General features: G+C 37.3%; 2 protein-coding genes across 2 annotated transcripts in view; both read right to left on the reverse strand.

The window, feature by feature from the left end:
- Positions 1–1090, reverse strand: part of LOC109093910 (transcription factor p65-like) — a 19035-nt gene extending 17945 nt beyond the window's left edge. Inside the window, exon 1 of the mRNA XM_042726902.1 lies at positions 1052–1090. The gene's annotated coding sequence lies outside the window, so the exon portion shown is untranslated. The remainder of the gene's footprint in view (positions 1–1051) is intronic.
- A 5801-nt stretch (positions 1091–6891) lies between these two features.
- Positions 6892–13585, reverse strand: si:cabz01076231.1 (calcium-binding protein 2). Its single transcript, XM_042726903.1, has 8 exons — positions 13451–13585; positions 12597–12641; positions 12234–12378; positions 10147–10177; positions 8880–9023; positions 8687–8796; positions 7503–7650; positions 6892–7387 (listed from the first exon to the last, which is right to left on the reverse strand). The coding sequence occupies exons 2-8, from the start codon at positions 12632–12634 to the stop codon at positions 7359–7361; spliced, it is 645 nt and encodes a 214-aa protein (XP_042582837.1). The 5' UTR covers positions 12635–12641; positions 13451–13585; the 3' UTR covers positions 6892–7358.
- Positions 13586–13873: the final 288 nt, after the last annotated feature.

Genomic DNA, 13873 nt, shown 5'->3' on the forward strand with positions numbered 1-13873 from the left:
GTCTTAGTTTAATACGTGAACATAACAAAAGGATTTGATCGCCAAAACAATTAGGACAAAAGGCATTACATTCAAATGTTTAAGTTATAACATGTAAATATATACCCAGATAGCATACACACTCGGGCTGATTCTGGCTGAAATGCGTCTCTGTCCGGTTCAGTCTCGGCATCGGGTGAGAAGATAATGGACCAGAGCCGCGCGCGACTCAACAAAACACTTCTGACTGACAGACGGCTTTTTCTCTATGGACCGATCTCGGTTGAAAGCTGATGTACACACGCGGCAGGTCCACACTCGGTGGTAGTTGTGTGTATTAACCTTCGGCCCGAGTTCGTTTTATCACAGACGGGGCGCTGCTAGAATGAAGCAAATCATCCGCCTGAGGAAAACTTTTTTAGCGGTTAAATCCTGAGGAGCTTTCGGCGGGTAGTCGCCAGTGGCGACCTCAGCAAAAAACATCACTCGCAAATTAATATTTATGGTCGCAAATACGGACTGTTTTAGTCGCAGTTTGGAGCCCTGCCCAGGCTGCATTTATTGGATCAAAAATACAGTAAAAATTAGAATCTAAAACAGCTGTTTTCTGTGTGAATCTCTGTTAAACTGTAATTTATTTCTGTGATGTGCAGCTGTATTTTCAGCATCATTACTCCAGTCTTCAGTGTCACATGATCTTCAGAAATCATAATAATATGATGATTTGCTGCTGAGAAACATTTCTGATTATTATCAGTGTTGATTCATTTTATTTCTCAGGATTCACAGATGAACAGAAAGTTCAGACGAACAGCATGTATTTGAAATGGCAATCTTTTGTAACATTATAATGTCTTGACTGATCAGTTGAGCACATCCCTGATGAACAACCGTGTCTCTGGAGTCTGTGAGTGCAGTGAGCCGTGCACAGCTTGGTCTATTAATATCCTGAAACATAACTTGACTGTTCAGTGACAGATCTCACAGTACATGCTCTAGAGAGAGTGACTACAGTCCATCCTAAAGAGAGCTCTAGCGTGATGACGTGACACATACAGTAAACTTGTCCTACCTTGAGACACTGGGGAGGGTGCCCACTGGTGAAACAGTCCTGAAAGAACAAGAGATCAGAGATGAGTTATAGCACACTCTCCAGAGACGCCATACGAGTCAAACCGGACAAAACACACCTAGACCAGACCAAGCTGCTTCTGACTCCATGTTCAGATGCTTCACATGACACCACTAGATCAGTTATTTCATTCAGAAAATCAGGTTTTAACAATAAAAATATCATTTCATATTGGTGCTCACTCATTAGTTCTTCTGACCTTCATACATGATTCATTATGGACTGGACATTAAAGGAATAGTTCAGCCAAAAATTAAAATGAGCTAAAAATGTGCTCCCCCTCAGTTCATCTGAGATCAGGATGAGTTTGTTTCTTCATCAGGTTTGTAGAAATGTAGCACTGCATCAGTGTCTCATCAATGGATGCTCTGCAGTGAATGGGTGCCGTCAGAATGAGAGTCCAAACAGCTGATAAAAGATGTTTTTTACTTCCAGCATAATCCATAATAACACTTCCTCCAGTGAAAAAGTGCATCTCCTGTTGTCTCTCACATCAAAATCCAGACACATATTTGTTTAGAGCTGTTTAAACACTGCTTGATCTGTGCAGATCTCTCTCCCGAGAAAAAAAAGAACACTTTTTCACTGGAGGAAGTGTTATTATGGATTATAGACTCTATGTATTTGAATTAAAAACGTCTTAATGCTGGATGTGTTTCATCTTTTCACTTCTCCAGATGTTAACTGATGGACTGGAGTGCTGTGGATTACTTGTGGATTATTGTGATGTTGTGATGTCAGCTGTTTGGACTCTCATTCTGACGGCACCCATTCACTGCAGAGCATCCATTGCTGAGACACTGATGCAGTGCTACATTTCTACAAACCTGATTTTCACCCCAGAAACAAGCAGGTATGAGCAGAATCCAGTGGGTTTATGAAGCTACAATCAAGATTTCTTCATAACTAAAACCTATAATCTATAGTGCTAAATCTATAATCAATGATTCTCATAGTTAATGTGCATGTGTACAAACTGCTTTCACACACTAACTTTACTACATCCATGAGAGTCAAACACTCTCTAAAACAGGCAAGTGAGCTGCTTTAGCACTTTGATTCTGGGGTAAAATACAACCTGACATGTTCTTCACTGCAGTCTAAAAATAGTCACGTGTTTCTCCTGTATTTTGGATTATGCACTGCATTTAGTTGTGTTTTTTGGCTTAAAGAAGATAAACAGAAACCTCCTGTCAGGAGACGACCGGCACCTCTCCCAGTTTCTACAGTTTTTGTTTCTTACAGTGTGTTTTCATAAGATTCGTGAATCAGACACTAAACAAAAGACAATCGTGAGCATGAGACGGACGGACAAAGAGGAAAATCCAGAAAGGGTGGGAGACGGCAAACACGCTTTGACCTACTTAAACCTGGTTATGATGACTAACCCGTCTGCTAGATGAAGCGCATTAACATCTAAACACTCTGCAGCGCTTCTAACATCAAACATTTTCACATGAGACAAACACTGAAAGCTGACGGAGCGAGTGAAATCAGGGCTGAATGATCTCAGGATCCTGAATCCAGAATCACTGACGGTCTGAACTCAGACTGATGAAGTGCTGGAGCTAAAGCAGCATTAATCTGACGCAGAAACACACAGAGGATCTCGTCAACACCTGTTCATCATCTGTGCTGCTTTACTGAAGAAAACATGACCGTGAGGAGACAGCAGGGATTACTAGATTCAACATTAATAAAGAATGAATAAATAAATACATTAATAGATTAAAATAAGTAAACAACAAAAAGAACATGAATAAGTAATAACCTACAGTAATAAAATATAGTATAGTAATAAAGAATAATAAATATATTACATATAAAAAATTATAAAATGGTTTAAATATTTAAATAGATTACAATAAGTAAACATTATATTATTACATAATATAAAAATTGTTTACAAAATATTATACAAATTTTTAAATAAGTAAAAAATATTAAAATAAATAAATAAAAGGCAGACAAATAAATAATACAAAATTATTTTAAAATAAATAAAATGATTTAAATAGATGGAAATATGTAAATAAATAAGATACCATTACATAATACAAAATGTGATTAACATAATTCAATTTAAATAAGCAAATCAAAATAATAAATAAAAAGTACACATAACTGAAAATACAAAATTATCTAAATCATAAAAAGTGATTTACATAAATAGATTAAAATAGTAAATGAATATACGAACAAGAAAGTAAAAATGTAATTTTATGAAACAGTTAACAGGACAGTGCTATAGTGAATACAAAAAAATAATGTAACTTAATAGAAAGTAAATATTTTCCAAATCATACTCTAAATTGGTATACCAGTTTAAATTATTACAAATCAAGTCTTTATACATCAAAATATAATAGCCCTTGTAAGTTCTAGATGGGGTCTCTCTTATAATGATTTAAAGAAATACTGAACCCTGCCAGAGACTACTGTTTACTGAAAACAACAGACGTGTGTTCACGTGTTTATACTGAACAGATATCCACTTCATCCTTTTTTCTGAGCAGGGGATGTTTACTAACCCTAACCCATCACACTACTAACCAGCTGTAACCTACCCATCCCACTACTAACCAGCTGTAACCTACCCACCACACTACTAACCAGCTGTAACCACCCATGCCACCCCTAACCCTACCCTTAACCTACCCATCCCACCTAACAGCTGTAACCTACCCATGCCACCTAATAAGCTGTAACATCTTAAAGTTGTAACCTACCCATGCCACCTAACAGCTGTAACCTACCCATGCCACCTAACAGCTGTAACCTACCCATGCCACCTAACCAGCTGTAACCTACCCATCCCACCTAACAGCTGTAACCTACCCATGCCACCTAACCAGCTGTAACCTACCCATCCCACCTAACAGCTGTAACCTACCCATCCCACCTAACCAGCTGTAACCTACCCATCCCACTACTAACCAGCTGTAACCTACCCATCACACTACTAACCAGCTGTAACCAACCCACCCCTTAACCTACCCATCCCACCTAACAGCTGTAACCTACCCATGCCACCTAACCAGCTGTAACCTACTTAACCTACCATCCCCCAGCTGTAACCTACCCATCACACTACTAACCAGCTGTAACCTTCCCATCCCACTACTAACCAGCTGTAACCTACCCATCACACTACTAACCAGCTGTAACCAACCCACCCCTTAACCTACCCATGCCACCTAACAGCTGTAACCTACCCATGCCACCTAACAGCTGTAACCTACCCATGCCACCTAACCAGCTGTAACCTACATGCCACCTAACCACCTGTAACCTACCCATCACACTACTAACCAGCTGTAACCTACCCATCACACTACTAACCAGCTGTAACACACTACTAACCAGCTGTAACTACACCCCAGCGGCCACCTAACAGCTGTAACAGCTAAACCTACCTAACCTTAACCTACATGCCACCTTACCCATGCCACCTAACCAGCTGTAACCTACCCATCCCACCTAAACAGCTGTACTAACAGCTGTAACCTACCCATCACACTACTATCCAGCTGTAACCTACCCATCAAACTACTAACCAGCTGTAACCAAACCCACCCCTTAACCTACCCATGCCACCTAACAGCTGTAACCTACCCATGACACCTAACCTAACAGCTGTAACCGACCTAACCCACCTAACCAGCTGTAACCTACCCATCCCACCTAACAGCTGTAACCTACCCATCACACTACTAACCAGCTGTAACCTACCCATCACACTACTAACCAGCTGTAACCAACCCACCCCTTAACCTACCCTGCTGTATAATACGTTGTAACTTAACAATGCTGTATAACTAGCTGTGACACTTACCATGCCACCTAACCAGCTGTAACCTACCCATCACACCTAACCAGCTGTAACCTACCCATCACACCTAACCAGCTGTAACCTACCCATCACACTACTAACCAGCTGTAACCTACCCATGACACTACTAACCAGTAGAACTAACCAGCACAACCTGACACCTTTCACTTTATCTGTGAGGACTTTTCACAAATCTGTCTCTCTCAAACACACACACACACACAATCACACACACACACACATAACACTACTAACCAGCAACACAATCACACACACACACATTTATCTGTGAGGACTTTTCAAAAAACTGGCTCTCTCTTTATCTGTGAGGATTTTTCAATCATGCAATCACACACACACACACACACACTCAGTCACTCAACACAATCACACACACACACACTCTCAGTCACTCACACAATCACACACACACACACACACACACACACACACACTCAGTCAATCACACAATCTCTCACACACACACACACACACCTGTAAGCCGTAATGCGACAGAACTAAAGTCATGTCATGCGCGTCTGATTCCCGTTTGTTTGCGGTTAGTGTGGGGATAGGGTGGAGGGTAAGGGGAGCGGGGCTTATCCGCCGAAACCGAGAGCAAAACTTCAGCGGCGGGACTCTCCCTCCCGCGCGGACAAACAAACAAACCGTTAACGGCTTTCAGGGGTTTAGGGGGGTGTCGCGGTGTCTCGACTTTCGGTTTATGTTGCGTGTCGCTGGTGGTTGGGTCTCTGTTCGTTGTGTTTTGAGTTTTGACGCGTTTCCGCGCTTCAGTGAAGAATGAACAACAGACAGAATTACGATCTCTTCCGCGCGCCCCCGCCTCGAATCTCGGCGTGCGTGCGCGCGCATGTGCGCGGTCATTCCCGGATGACGCGCTTACGTCGCCAACACAAAAACAGAAGAAACGAGTCAAAGCCATACAGTCTATGTTCAAAACACACACACACACACACACACACACACACACCCCCCACCGAGTAGCAAGACCAGCGCGATCATTACACAAGAAAACAGATATCTAGAACTCTCAGCAGAAGATGAGTCAGTTCAGTCAATAAATCAGTACATAAAGATCTAAAGTCATTTGTAGAAAACAAATGGATGTGTGCGCATGGATGAGCGGAGAACAGAGCGAACTTTTCTGAATAATAATGTACAAGTTAAAAAAAAACAAAAAAAAAAATTAAACTAAACCGTTTAGTTTATACCGATGATCAGAATGTTCCAACAGAGGGCGCACAAACTCGGTTTATCATGAATGACTAAAACGTTTTCAAGTAAAAAAACTAAAATGCTATTTTAATAATCTTAAAATATTTGTAAACAGTTTAAAAAAGTTGTGCACCAAAAAATATATTGTGCAGCAAAATAAATAAAATGACATTTAAAAGACTGTGCGGCAAAATGTACACTTTACAATTATGAGTCCTAGCAAACTGATTTCATGTCATGATAATGTGTGAGCCCATTTCCACCAAGATAGAAATATACATACACACACACACGCACTTTAGAGTCATAATTATGATAAAATGTTATAATGAGATAAAACGAAATTATGACATGCTAAATCATAAGATAAAAATGTTACTTTATCAATATTAATATAGTCATAATGTTGACTTTTGGTGATTATTAAAGCATGATTTGGCAGAAATGGGCTCCAGACTATACAGACTTGGACTTTTACCAGGATACTGATAATGAGGATGTTTTTCTGCATCGGTCAGCTGCTGATGGCTTGGTTTGAGTGATAATCCTGCGCTCTTGTGCTTCCAGGAAGAGGTTAAGAGCTGTAGTCCTCCAGACTCTTTCCATGACACGTCAGCTGATCACAGCGCTGTTCACCTACAGGAACCATAGTCTCTCATCTCGCTGAAGTAAACATTATAATGCTTACATAAGTTCTCAGGCTTTTTCAGACTTTTACTTTTTATTAACAAAACTGAAAAAATAAACTTGACACTTGATCAAATATCTATGCATGAAAATACAGACACACATACAGTACTTTACATTCAAATCAGATTCATCTACATACTGCAATGCATTACTTCAACAAATCTTTTAGAAAATGTTACAGATGAGCGTTTTTTCTACCTGAAACTAGTTTGTGATGAAGTCACACTTCTATGATCAGGCGTCTCTCACTTTTCCAGAAAATACTTGGCAACCTCCATTACTATATTAGGACAAAATGAACAGATTTAAACTATTATAGTTATAGCATGAGTCCATCGAGACCAATATCCAGTCCATGAAATACTATAGAGTTGAGCAAGAGAAATGCATTTTCATGCCAGAAATGAGTGTGGCCTTGAATGATTTGACACAGATCTGAAGAGCCCAGGTGTTTCCAGGTTTTCCCGTATCGGATGAGGAATGAGGGTGTTATCGCACCGACAGCATCATCACAAACTCTGCAGAGACAAATCATATTCAACAACATCAGATCACTGCTGCCTCACATCTCTGAATCACTCCGTTTCAGCATGTTATTATGTTAAATCATAAATGATTATATGTTATACTCACCGTCGAAATCCACGGTTCCGTCTCCGTTCAGGTCCAGCTCCTTCAGGATCTCCTCCAGCTCTCCTTTCTTGAGTTTCTCTCCTAACAGACTCTTCAAAGCCTCCTTCATCTCGTCCAGAGAGATCTTCCCATCACCGTCAGCGTCAAACTGACCACAGACACACAGTTCCTTCACTACTCAGACTAAACTGCTCAGTTACATTCGCAGCAAGACATTACAGCTGAAAAGGGTTAAAAATGTTGTTCAAATATGCAAATGAGGCATCTAATTAAATAAGCACTAATTTGCATAAATGTCCAGCACATTAATCTGAACACTGAATGCACTCGGGTTCAAAACTGTAGTTTGATTAAGCAGGATTTTCCAGAGGGGGTTTTGGATTCCTTTTATCACTCCATAAATATTGTATATTTTGTGTATTTATTGTTTTATATAGTGTATATACTGTACATAAAAGTATACTGTTATTTGTAAAAGTGTCTAAGCGTGTATACTGTATTAATGTGTCAGTTGTATTCTACACTGTCTGGAGCACGCTCCCAAGCTTTTCACTCATCTCAGCACACACGATGTTGATGATGTGACAATAAAAGTGATCTGATTTGATTTGATATAAACAAACCCCTCAGTAAAAACACGCAATGAGCATCATTGTGATTTGTTATTGTTTTTGAAAGTCTCTTCTGCTCACAAAGGCTGCTTTTTTAAAATCAAAAATACAGTAAAAAGGTGATTTTTTGTTAGAATTTAGAGTAGATGTTTTATGTGTGAATCTCTGTTAAACTTTAATTTATTTATGTGATGTGCAGCTGTATTTTCAGCATCATTACTCCAGTCTTCAGTGTCACATGATCTTCAGAAATCATTCTAATATGATGATTTGCTGCTCAAGAAACATTTCTGATTATTATCAATGTTGAAAACAGTTGTGCTGCACAATATTTTTGTGGAAACTGTTATACATTTAATTTTTCAGGATTCACTGATGAATAGAAAGTTTAAAAGAACAGCATTTATTTGAAATATAAATATTTTGTAATATTATAAATGTATTACTGATCAATTTAATTTGTCCTTGATGAATAAAAATGAATTTATTTTGTAATCTTTTGAACGGTGTATATTATAGTGTAACCTGAAGATCTATGGAGTGACTGATGAGTGTTTGTGGTTGTATTTGTACCTGACAGAAGGAGCTTTTGAGCTCTTTGAGTCCCAGCATATCCGCCGTCTCCACCATCATCCTGGGGCCCATCAACTCACAGAAATCATCGAAATCCATCAGACCTCCAACTGAACACACAAAAACACCATGTGACCTGAGACGCTGATATATGATACTTGAGTTTATTATATTAGTGCGTGCAGATACTGACGCCTCATCTTGATCTGCTGGATGATCTCCAGCAGCTCCATCTCTGTGGGCATGTAGCCCATCGTCCGCATGCACTCGGCCAGATCCTTATAGTTCAGATAGCCATCCTGATCGTAATCAAACTCCTTGAATGCCTCTGCCAGCTCTGGAACACAAGCAGGCGTGTACTGATGATGAGTTGTGATATGATGATCTATGATGTGATGTGATGATTTGATGATCTGTGATGATCTGAGATCTGATGATTTGTGATTTAAATATCTTTGATGTGATGATTTGGGATAATATGATCTTTGATGTGATGATTTGAGATTTGATGATCTCAGATGTGATAATCTGTGATATGATGATCTGTGATGTGATGATTTGTGAAGTGATTATTTGTGATTTGATAATCTGTGATGTGATAATCTGTGATGTGATTATTTGTGATTTGATAATCTGTGATGTGATAGTGATGTTTTGATTTTTTTGTTTGTTGTGTTGTGATTATGTGATGTTATGATTATTGGTTTTTTTATTTTTTGTGTGATTATTTGTGATTTTATTTTTTGTGTTTTTATTTTTTGTGATGTGATTATTTATTTGATTATCTGTGATTTGATGATTTGTGATTTCATAATCTATGATGTGATCTGAGATGTGATGATCTGTGATGTGATGATTTGTGATTTGATGATCTGTGATGTGATGATTTGTGATGTGATGATCTATGATGTGATAATCTGTGATGTGATTATTTGTGATTTGATTATCTGTGATGTGATGATTTGTGATGTTGTGATGTTTTGTGTTGTTATGTTATTGTGTTTGTTGTTATTTGACTATCCGTGATGTGATGATTTGTTATGTAATGTGATAATCTGTAATGTGATTATTTGTTATTTGATTATCCGTGATGTGATGATTTGTTATGTAATGTGATAATCTGTAATGTGATTATTTGTTATTTGATTATCTGTGATGTGATGATTTGTTATTTGACTATCCGTGATGTGATGATTTGTTATGTAATGTGATAATCTGTAATGTGATTATTTGTTATTTGATTATCTGTGATGTGATGATTTGTTATGTGATGTGATGATCTGAGATGTGATAATCTGTGATGTGATTATTTGTTATTTGATTATCTGTGATGTGATGATATGTGATGGGATGATTGAACTGAGATATGATGTGATGATTTGTGATGTGATAATTTGTGATGTGATAATCTGTGATGTGATGATTGGAGATGTGATGTGGTCAGATGGTGTGATACTCACCATCCAGCTCTGGCTGAGACAGCTCTCGCTCCTGACAGAAAACAAAGAGAGATCACATTACTTGTGTATGTGGTTGTTATAAGAGCTGATGATCTGAAAGAATCAAGTGTTGTTTTGATTAGAGGCTCAGAATCAATCAGGACACATTCAGATTAAAGCTTCTGACGCAGTCCAAGTTTCCATGGCGTGTATTGGGTCACAGAACAATCACTCAAGAATCAAAATTGTGTCCACTGTTTACTTGTGTGCTTCTCTTTCATATTCTCACTCTGCCTCAATTAGCATCACATGCTGTTATATGGAAATTATTACATATGCAAATTAATTTTTTAAATAATCTGATGAAAATCTTTCATGTTTTTTTTTACAAATTATTTTTTATGTAATCTGATTGTGTTTTTTCCTTTTTAATGTTTTCATGTTTCTGTAATTTTTTTTGTAAATTAAAAAAATTTTTTTTTTTTTTTTTTTTTTTATTTTTTCATTATACATTTTTTATTGGTTTAACTCTTTACACATTTTTAGTTTTTCATATTTTTAAATGTAAAATGCAAAATTTATACATTTTTATTAAAAAGTTTTTACAGATTTCAATTTTTTTTTTTTTTTTTTATTCATCTTTACTTAGTTTAACACTTTACTTTCTACAATATTAAATGATTAAATTTGCAAATGAAAAAAAAAAAAAAACATTTTTAAAAATTTGCAAATGAAAAAAAATGTAATGATTTTTTCAACTGTGCATTGGTGATTATGTCATAATGTCATGAGCTATCAGTGATAACATCACATCTGATGACAGCAGCACATAGAGAGCCACTAAACTCAGTTCCGATGAGGTTCAGCAAACGCTCCTAACTGAGAATAGAGTACAAATTAAAGTCTGAAACTCTCAAAGACTGGAAATAGTGATGTTGACCCTCTAAAAGTCAAACTGAGTATCAAGTGAGCTCTTTCATCATCTTCAACTGATCTGAATATAAAGTTTGCTAATTTCATTAACTGGGTAGAAATGTAAAAAAAATAGAGTTTGTCTACCAAAAAACATTAACATTAAAATCTTAAATGATTTGAATTTTAAAAACAGTTTTAAAAACAACACAAGAATGGGAACAGATTTAATATTTCATTTAAAAGTAATCCGAAACATTTCAAACACATCAAAACTCAGATTTCACATTCCATTTGTGTTCAACACTATAAGAAGAACTCAGAAATGAACGGCAGGTAGGAAACACTCAGACCCACGTGTAGAGCACGAGTCAGGTCATGAATCGAACACCACCACTGTCCCGCTCCATCCGCTTAAGCCTCGTTAAACCTCGTTAGAGTAAATGAAGAGTGACACTGAACCGCGTCATGTGCTATTATTACAGTCTGAGGGTGATTACAGGGGTTAACGAGCGTTTAACAGACGCACCACACACATCACGCTCTGAGACGCACAAGGGTCAGTGCACTGTGTTGGATTTCATCATGAAATCGACAGAAATACTGGTGTCATCAGTGTGGAATCTCATGTATATCTGTGTAAAATCTCAGCTATTAACAAGTAAAGCACAGATGACTTACTCTGCTGTGTAATATTGCATGCACTGTGCTTGTGCTGGATTGTCAAAGGATCGTTTCAGTCACAAATAAACGTCTAAGAACAATTAATCTCATCCACACGTTTAAGCATGGAAACTGCAGATACGTCACTGGGTTTGACGTCAGTGATGTGATTGACCTCTGAAGGTTGTTGTATGTTTAGTGACCATCATGAAGGGAAGATTATCAGTCAATAATGACTTCAGTTATTGGCATTTCATGGTATTTTCTTCCTTTTTATATCTGTATTTTTAGGCTCTACTGTTAGTGTTATCTGTATGGGTCTGAGTGTAACACAATTTCAATTCTCTGTATGTATGTGCTGTACATGTGGAAGAACTGACAATAAAGCAGACTTGACTTGATTTTTGGAGCTTGTCAGATCGTGATCACAATGAACCGTTATTAGAAAATGCCTGTACAGAATTGTCATTTCTGCATGAATTATTGATTTAAAGAGCTGATTCAGGTGCTTAAGGCTGTAGAGTGTGAGATACCTGTCCGAAGACGCTGTTCAGCAGGTTAGTGTACACCTTGTTCATGGCATCCTCGTTTGATTTCTTGGTTTTCTTCTTCTTGGTGTCATCGCCGGACGCTGTCTTGCGGAGAGCAGATTTGGGGGCGGAGCCATCAGCTGTTTGGCTGGATTTGGTTGAGTTTAATGAAGAAAACATGCAGATGTGTGAGAAACTAATAAGAACAGAAACATTTGCACATGACACTGTTTCAAATAAAAATAAAAATAAATGATTGAATCAGTCTGGGTTTGGACACCCTGGATTATTCTTAATCATTCTTCTTTGGTTGAGGTTTAACACGAGTTCAGTTCAGTCAGAGCATCGCTGCAAATGTTCCCTCACCTCTCTGTAGATGGAGTTCTTTCTGCTTTCTGAGCCATTCTACAGCTGTTCATAAGAGACACAGTCAGAACATCAATGTAAATGTGACGACTATGGGATTCTTTAGAAGAGCACCACCTGATTTAAAGCAAGCAGTTCAATCAATAACTTTCAAACAAACGCTTCAGAAGTTTTCATCATAGTTTTTAAAAGATTTCAAAATATAGAAAAATGGCTATATATATATATATATATATATCAGAATTTTTTATAGTTTTAAAAAGATTTATTTATATATATAGAAAAATGGCTATATATATATATATATATATAAAATCAAAATATATTGGCCATTTTCTAAAAAAGTTAAAAGCATTAAAAAATTTATATATATTGTCCCCCATATCGCTCAATCAAAAAAAAAAAACAACAACAACAAAAAACAGTTTATTTGTCACATAATATTCTGGTATATGAAGATTTTTCGACATGTGTAAGTTAAGATTGTTTTGTATTCTGTTGTATTTTTTTGGTTTTGTTTTTACTATATGCATTTTACATGTTCAAAATAAAGTTTCAAATCAAATCAAAATCAAGGTTGAAACAAAACATATTTTAAGTTTCATAAATGTAATTAATTGAGCTTCACTCTTTACATCATATATTTAGCATATATTTAAATATATGTTTTGGCCAGAACTTTTTTTTTGCCATATGGGAGTTTTCCCCCAGCATACATTCTGCATTTGAATAGCACCAATGTAATTTGCAAATCAAAAAATAATGGAATAAATCCATCCTAAACTCTACAGATTGAGTCAAGCCACATTAAAGCTCAGACTACACACTCAAACCTGGTTAAACTGAACACAAACCTCTCCTTCACTGTCAGATCCCCAAAGCAGCTGTTTCTTCAGACAGACGAAGACGAAGCTTCTCCAGCAGAGACGCTGAGGATCTGAAGGTCCTGCTCAATCTGTGCCTCCGTCTCTGCGTCAGAAGACTTTAAAGGTGATTAAACGGCTAAACGTGTCCAGATTAAAGCAGGAAACATGGGTGAGGCCAAAGAAAACACCAGAGGAACCTGATCATGCAAGGGCTTTGGCATAACCTCAACACAATGATTTCACAATGATTTCAAACTATTAAACAGTATTTTCCTCTAGGCTGGCCGTCTGAGTGATTACATAGGCCTGTTCATTTATTCATTAATGTGGAATGATATTAGAGTACAGCAGAGATCTCTAAATTCATAATTATACCTGAACATCTTAGACAGAAAATCAATAGGCTTTAAG

The sequence above is a fragment of the Cyprinus carpio genome, chromosome B7 (genome assembly GCF_018340385.1).
Source record: "Cyprinus carpio isolate SPL01 chromosome B7, ASM1834038v1, whole genome shotgun sequence".
NCBI lineage: Eukaryota > Metazoa > Chordata > Actinopteri > Cypriniformes > Cyprinidae > Cyprinus > Cyprinus carpio.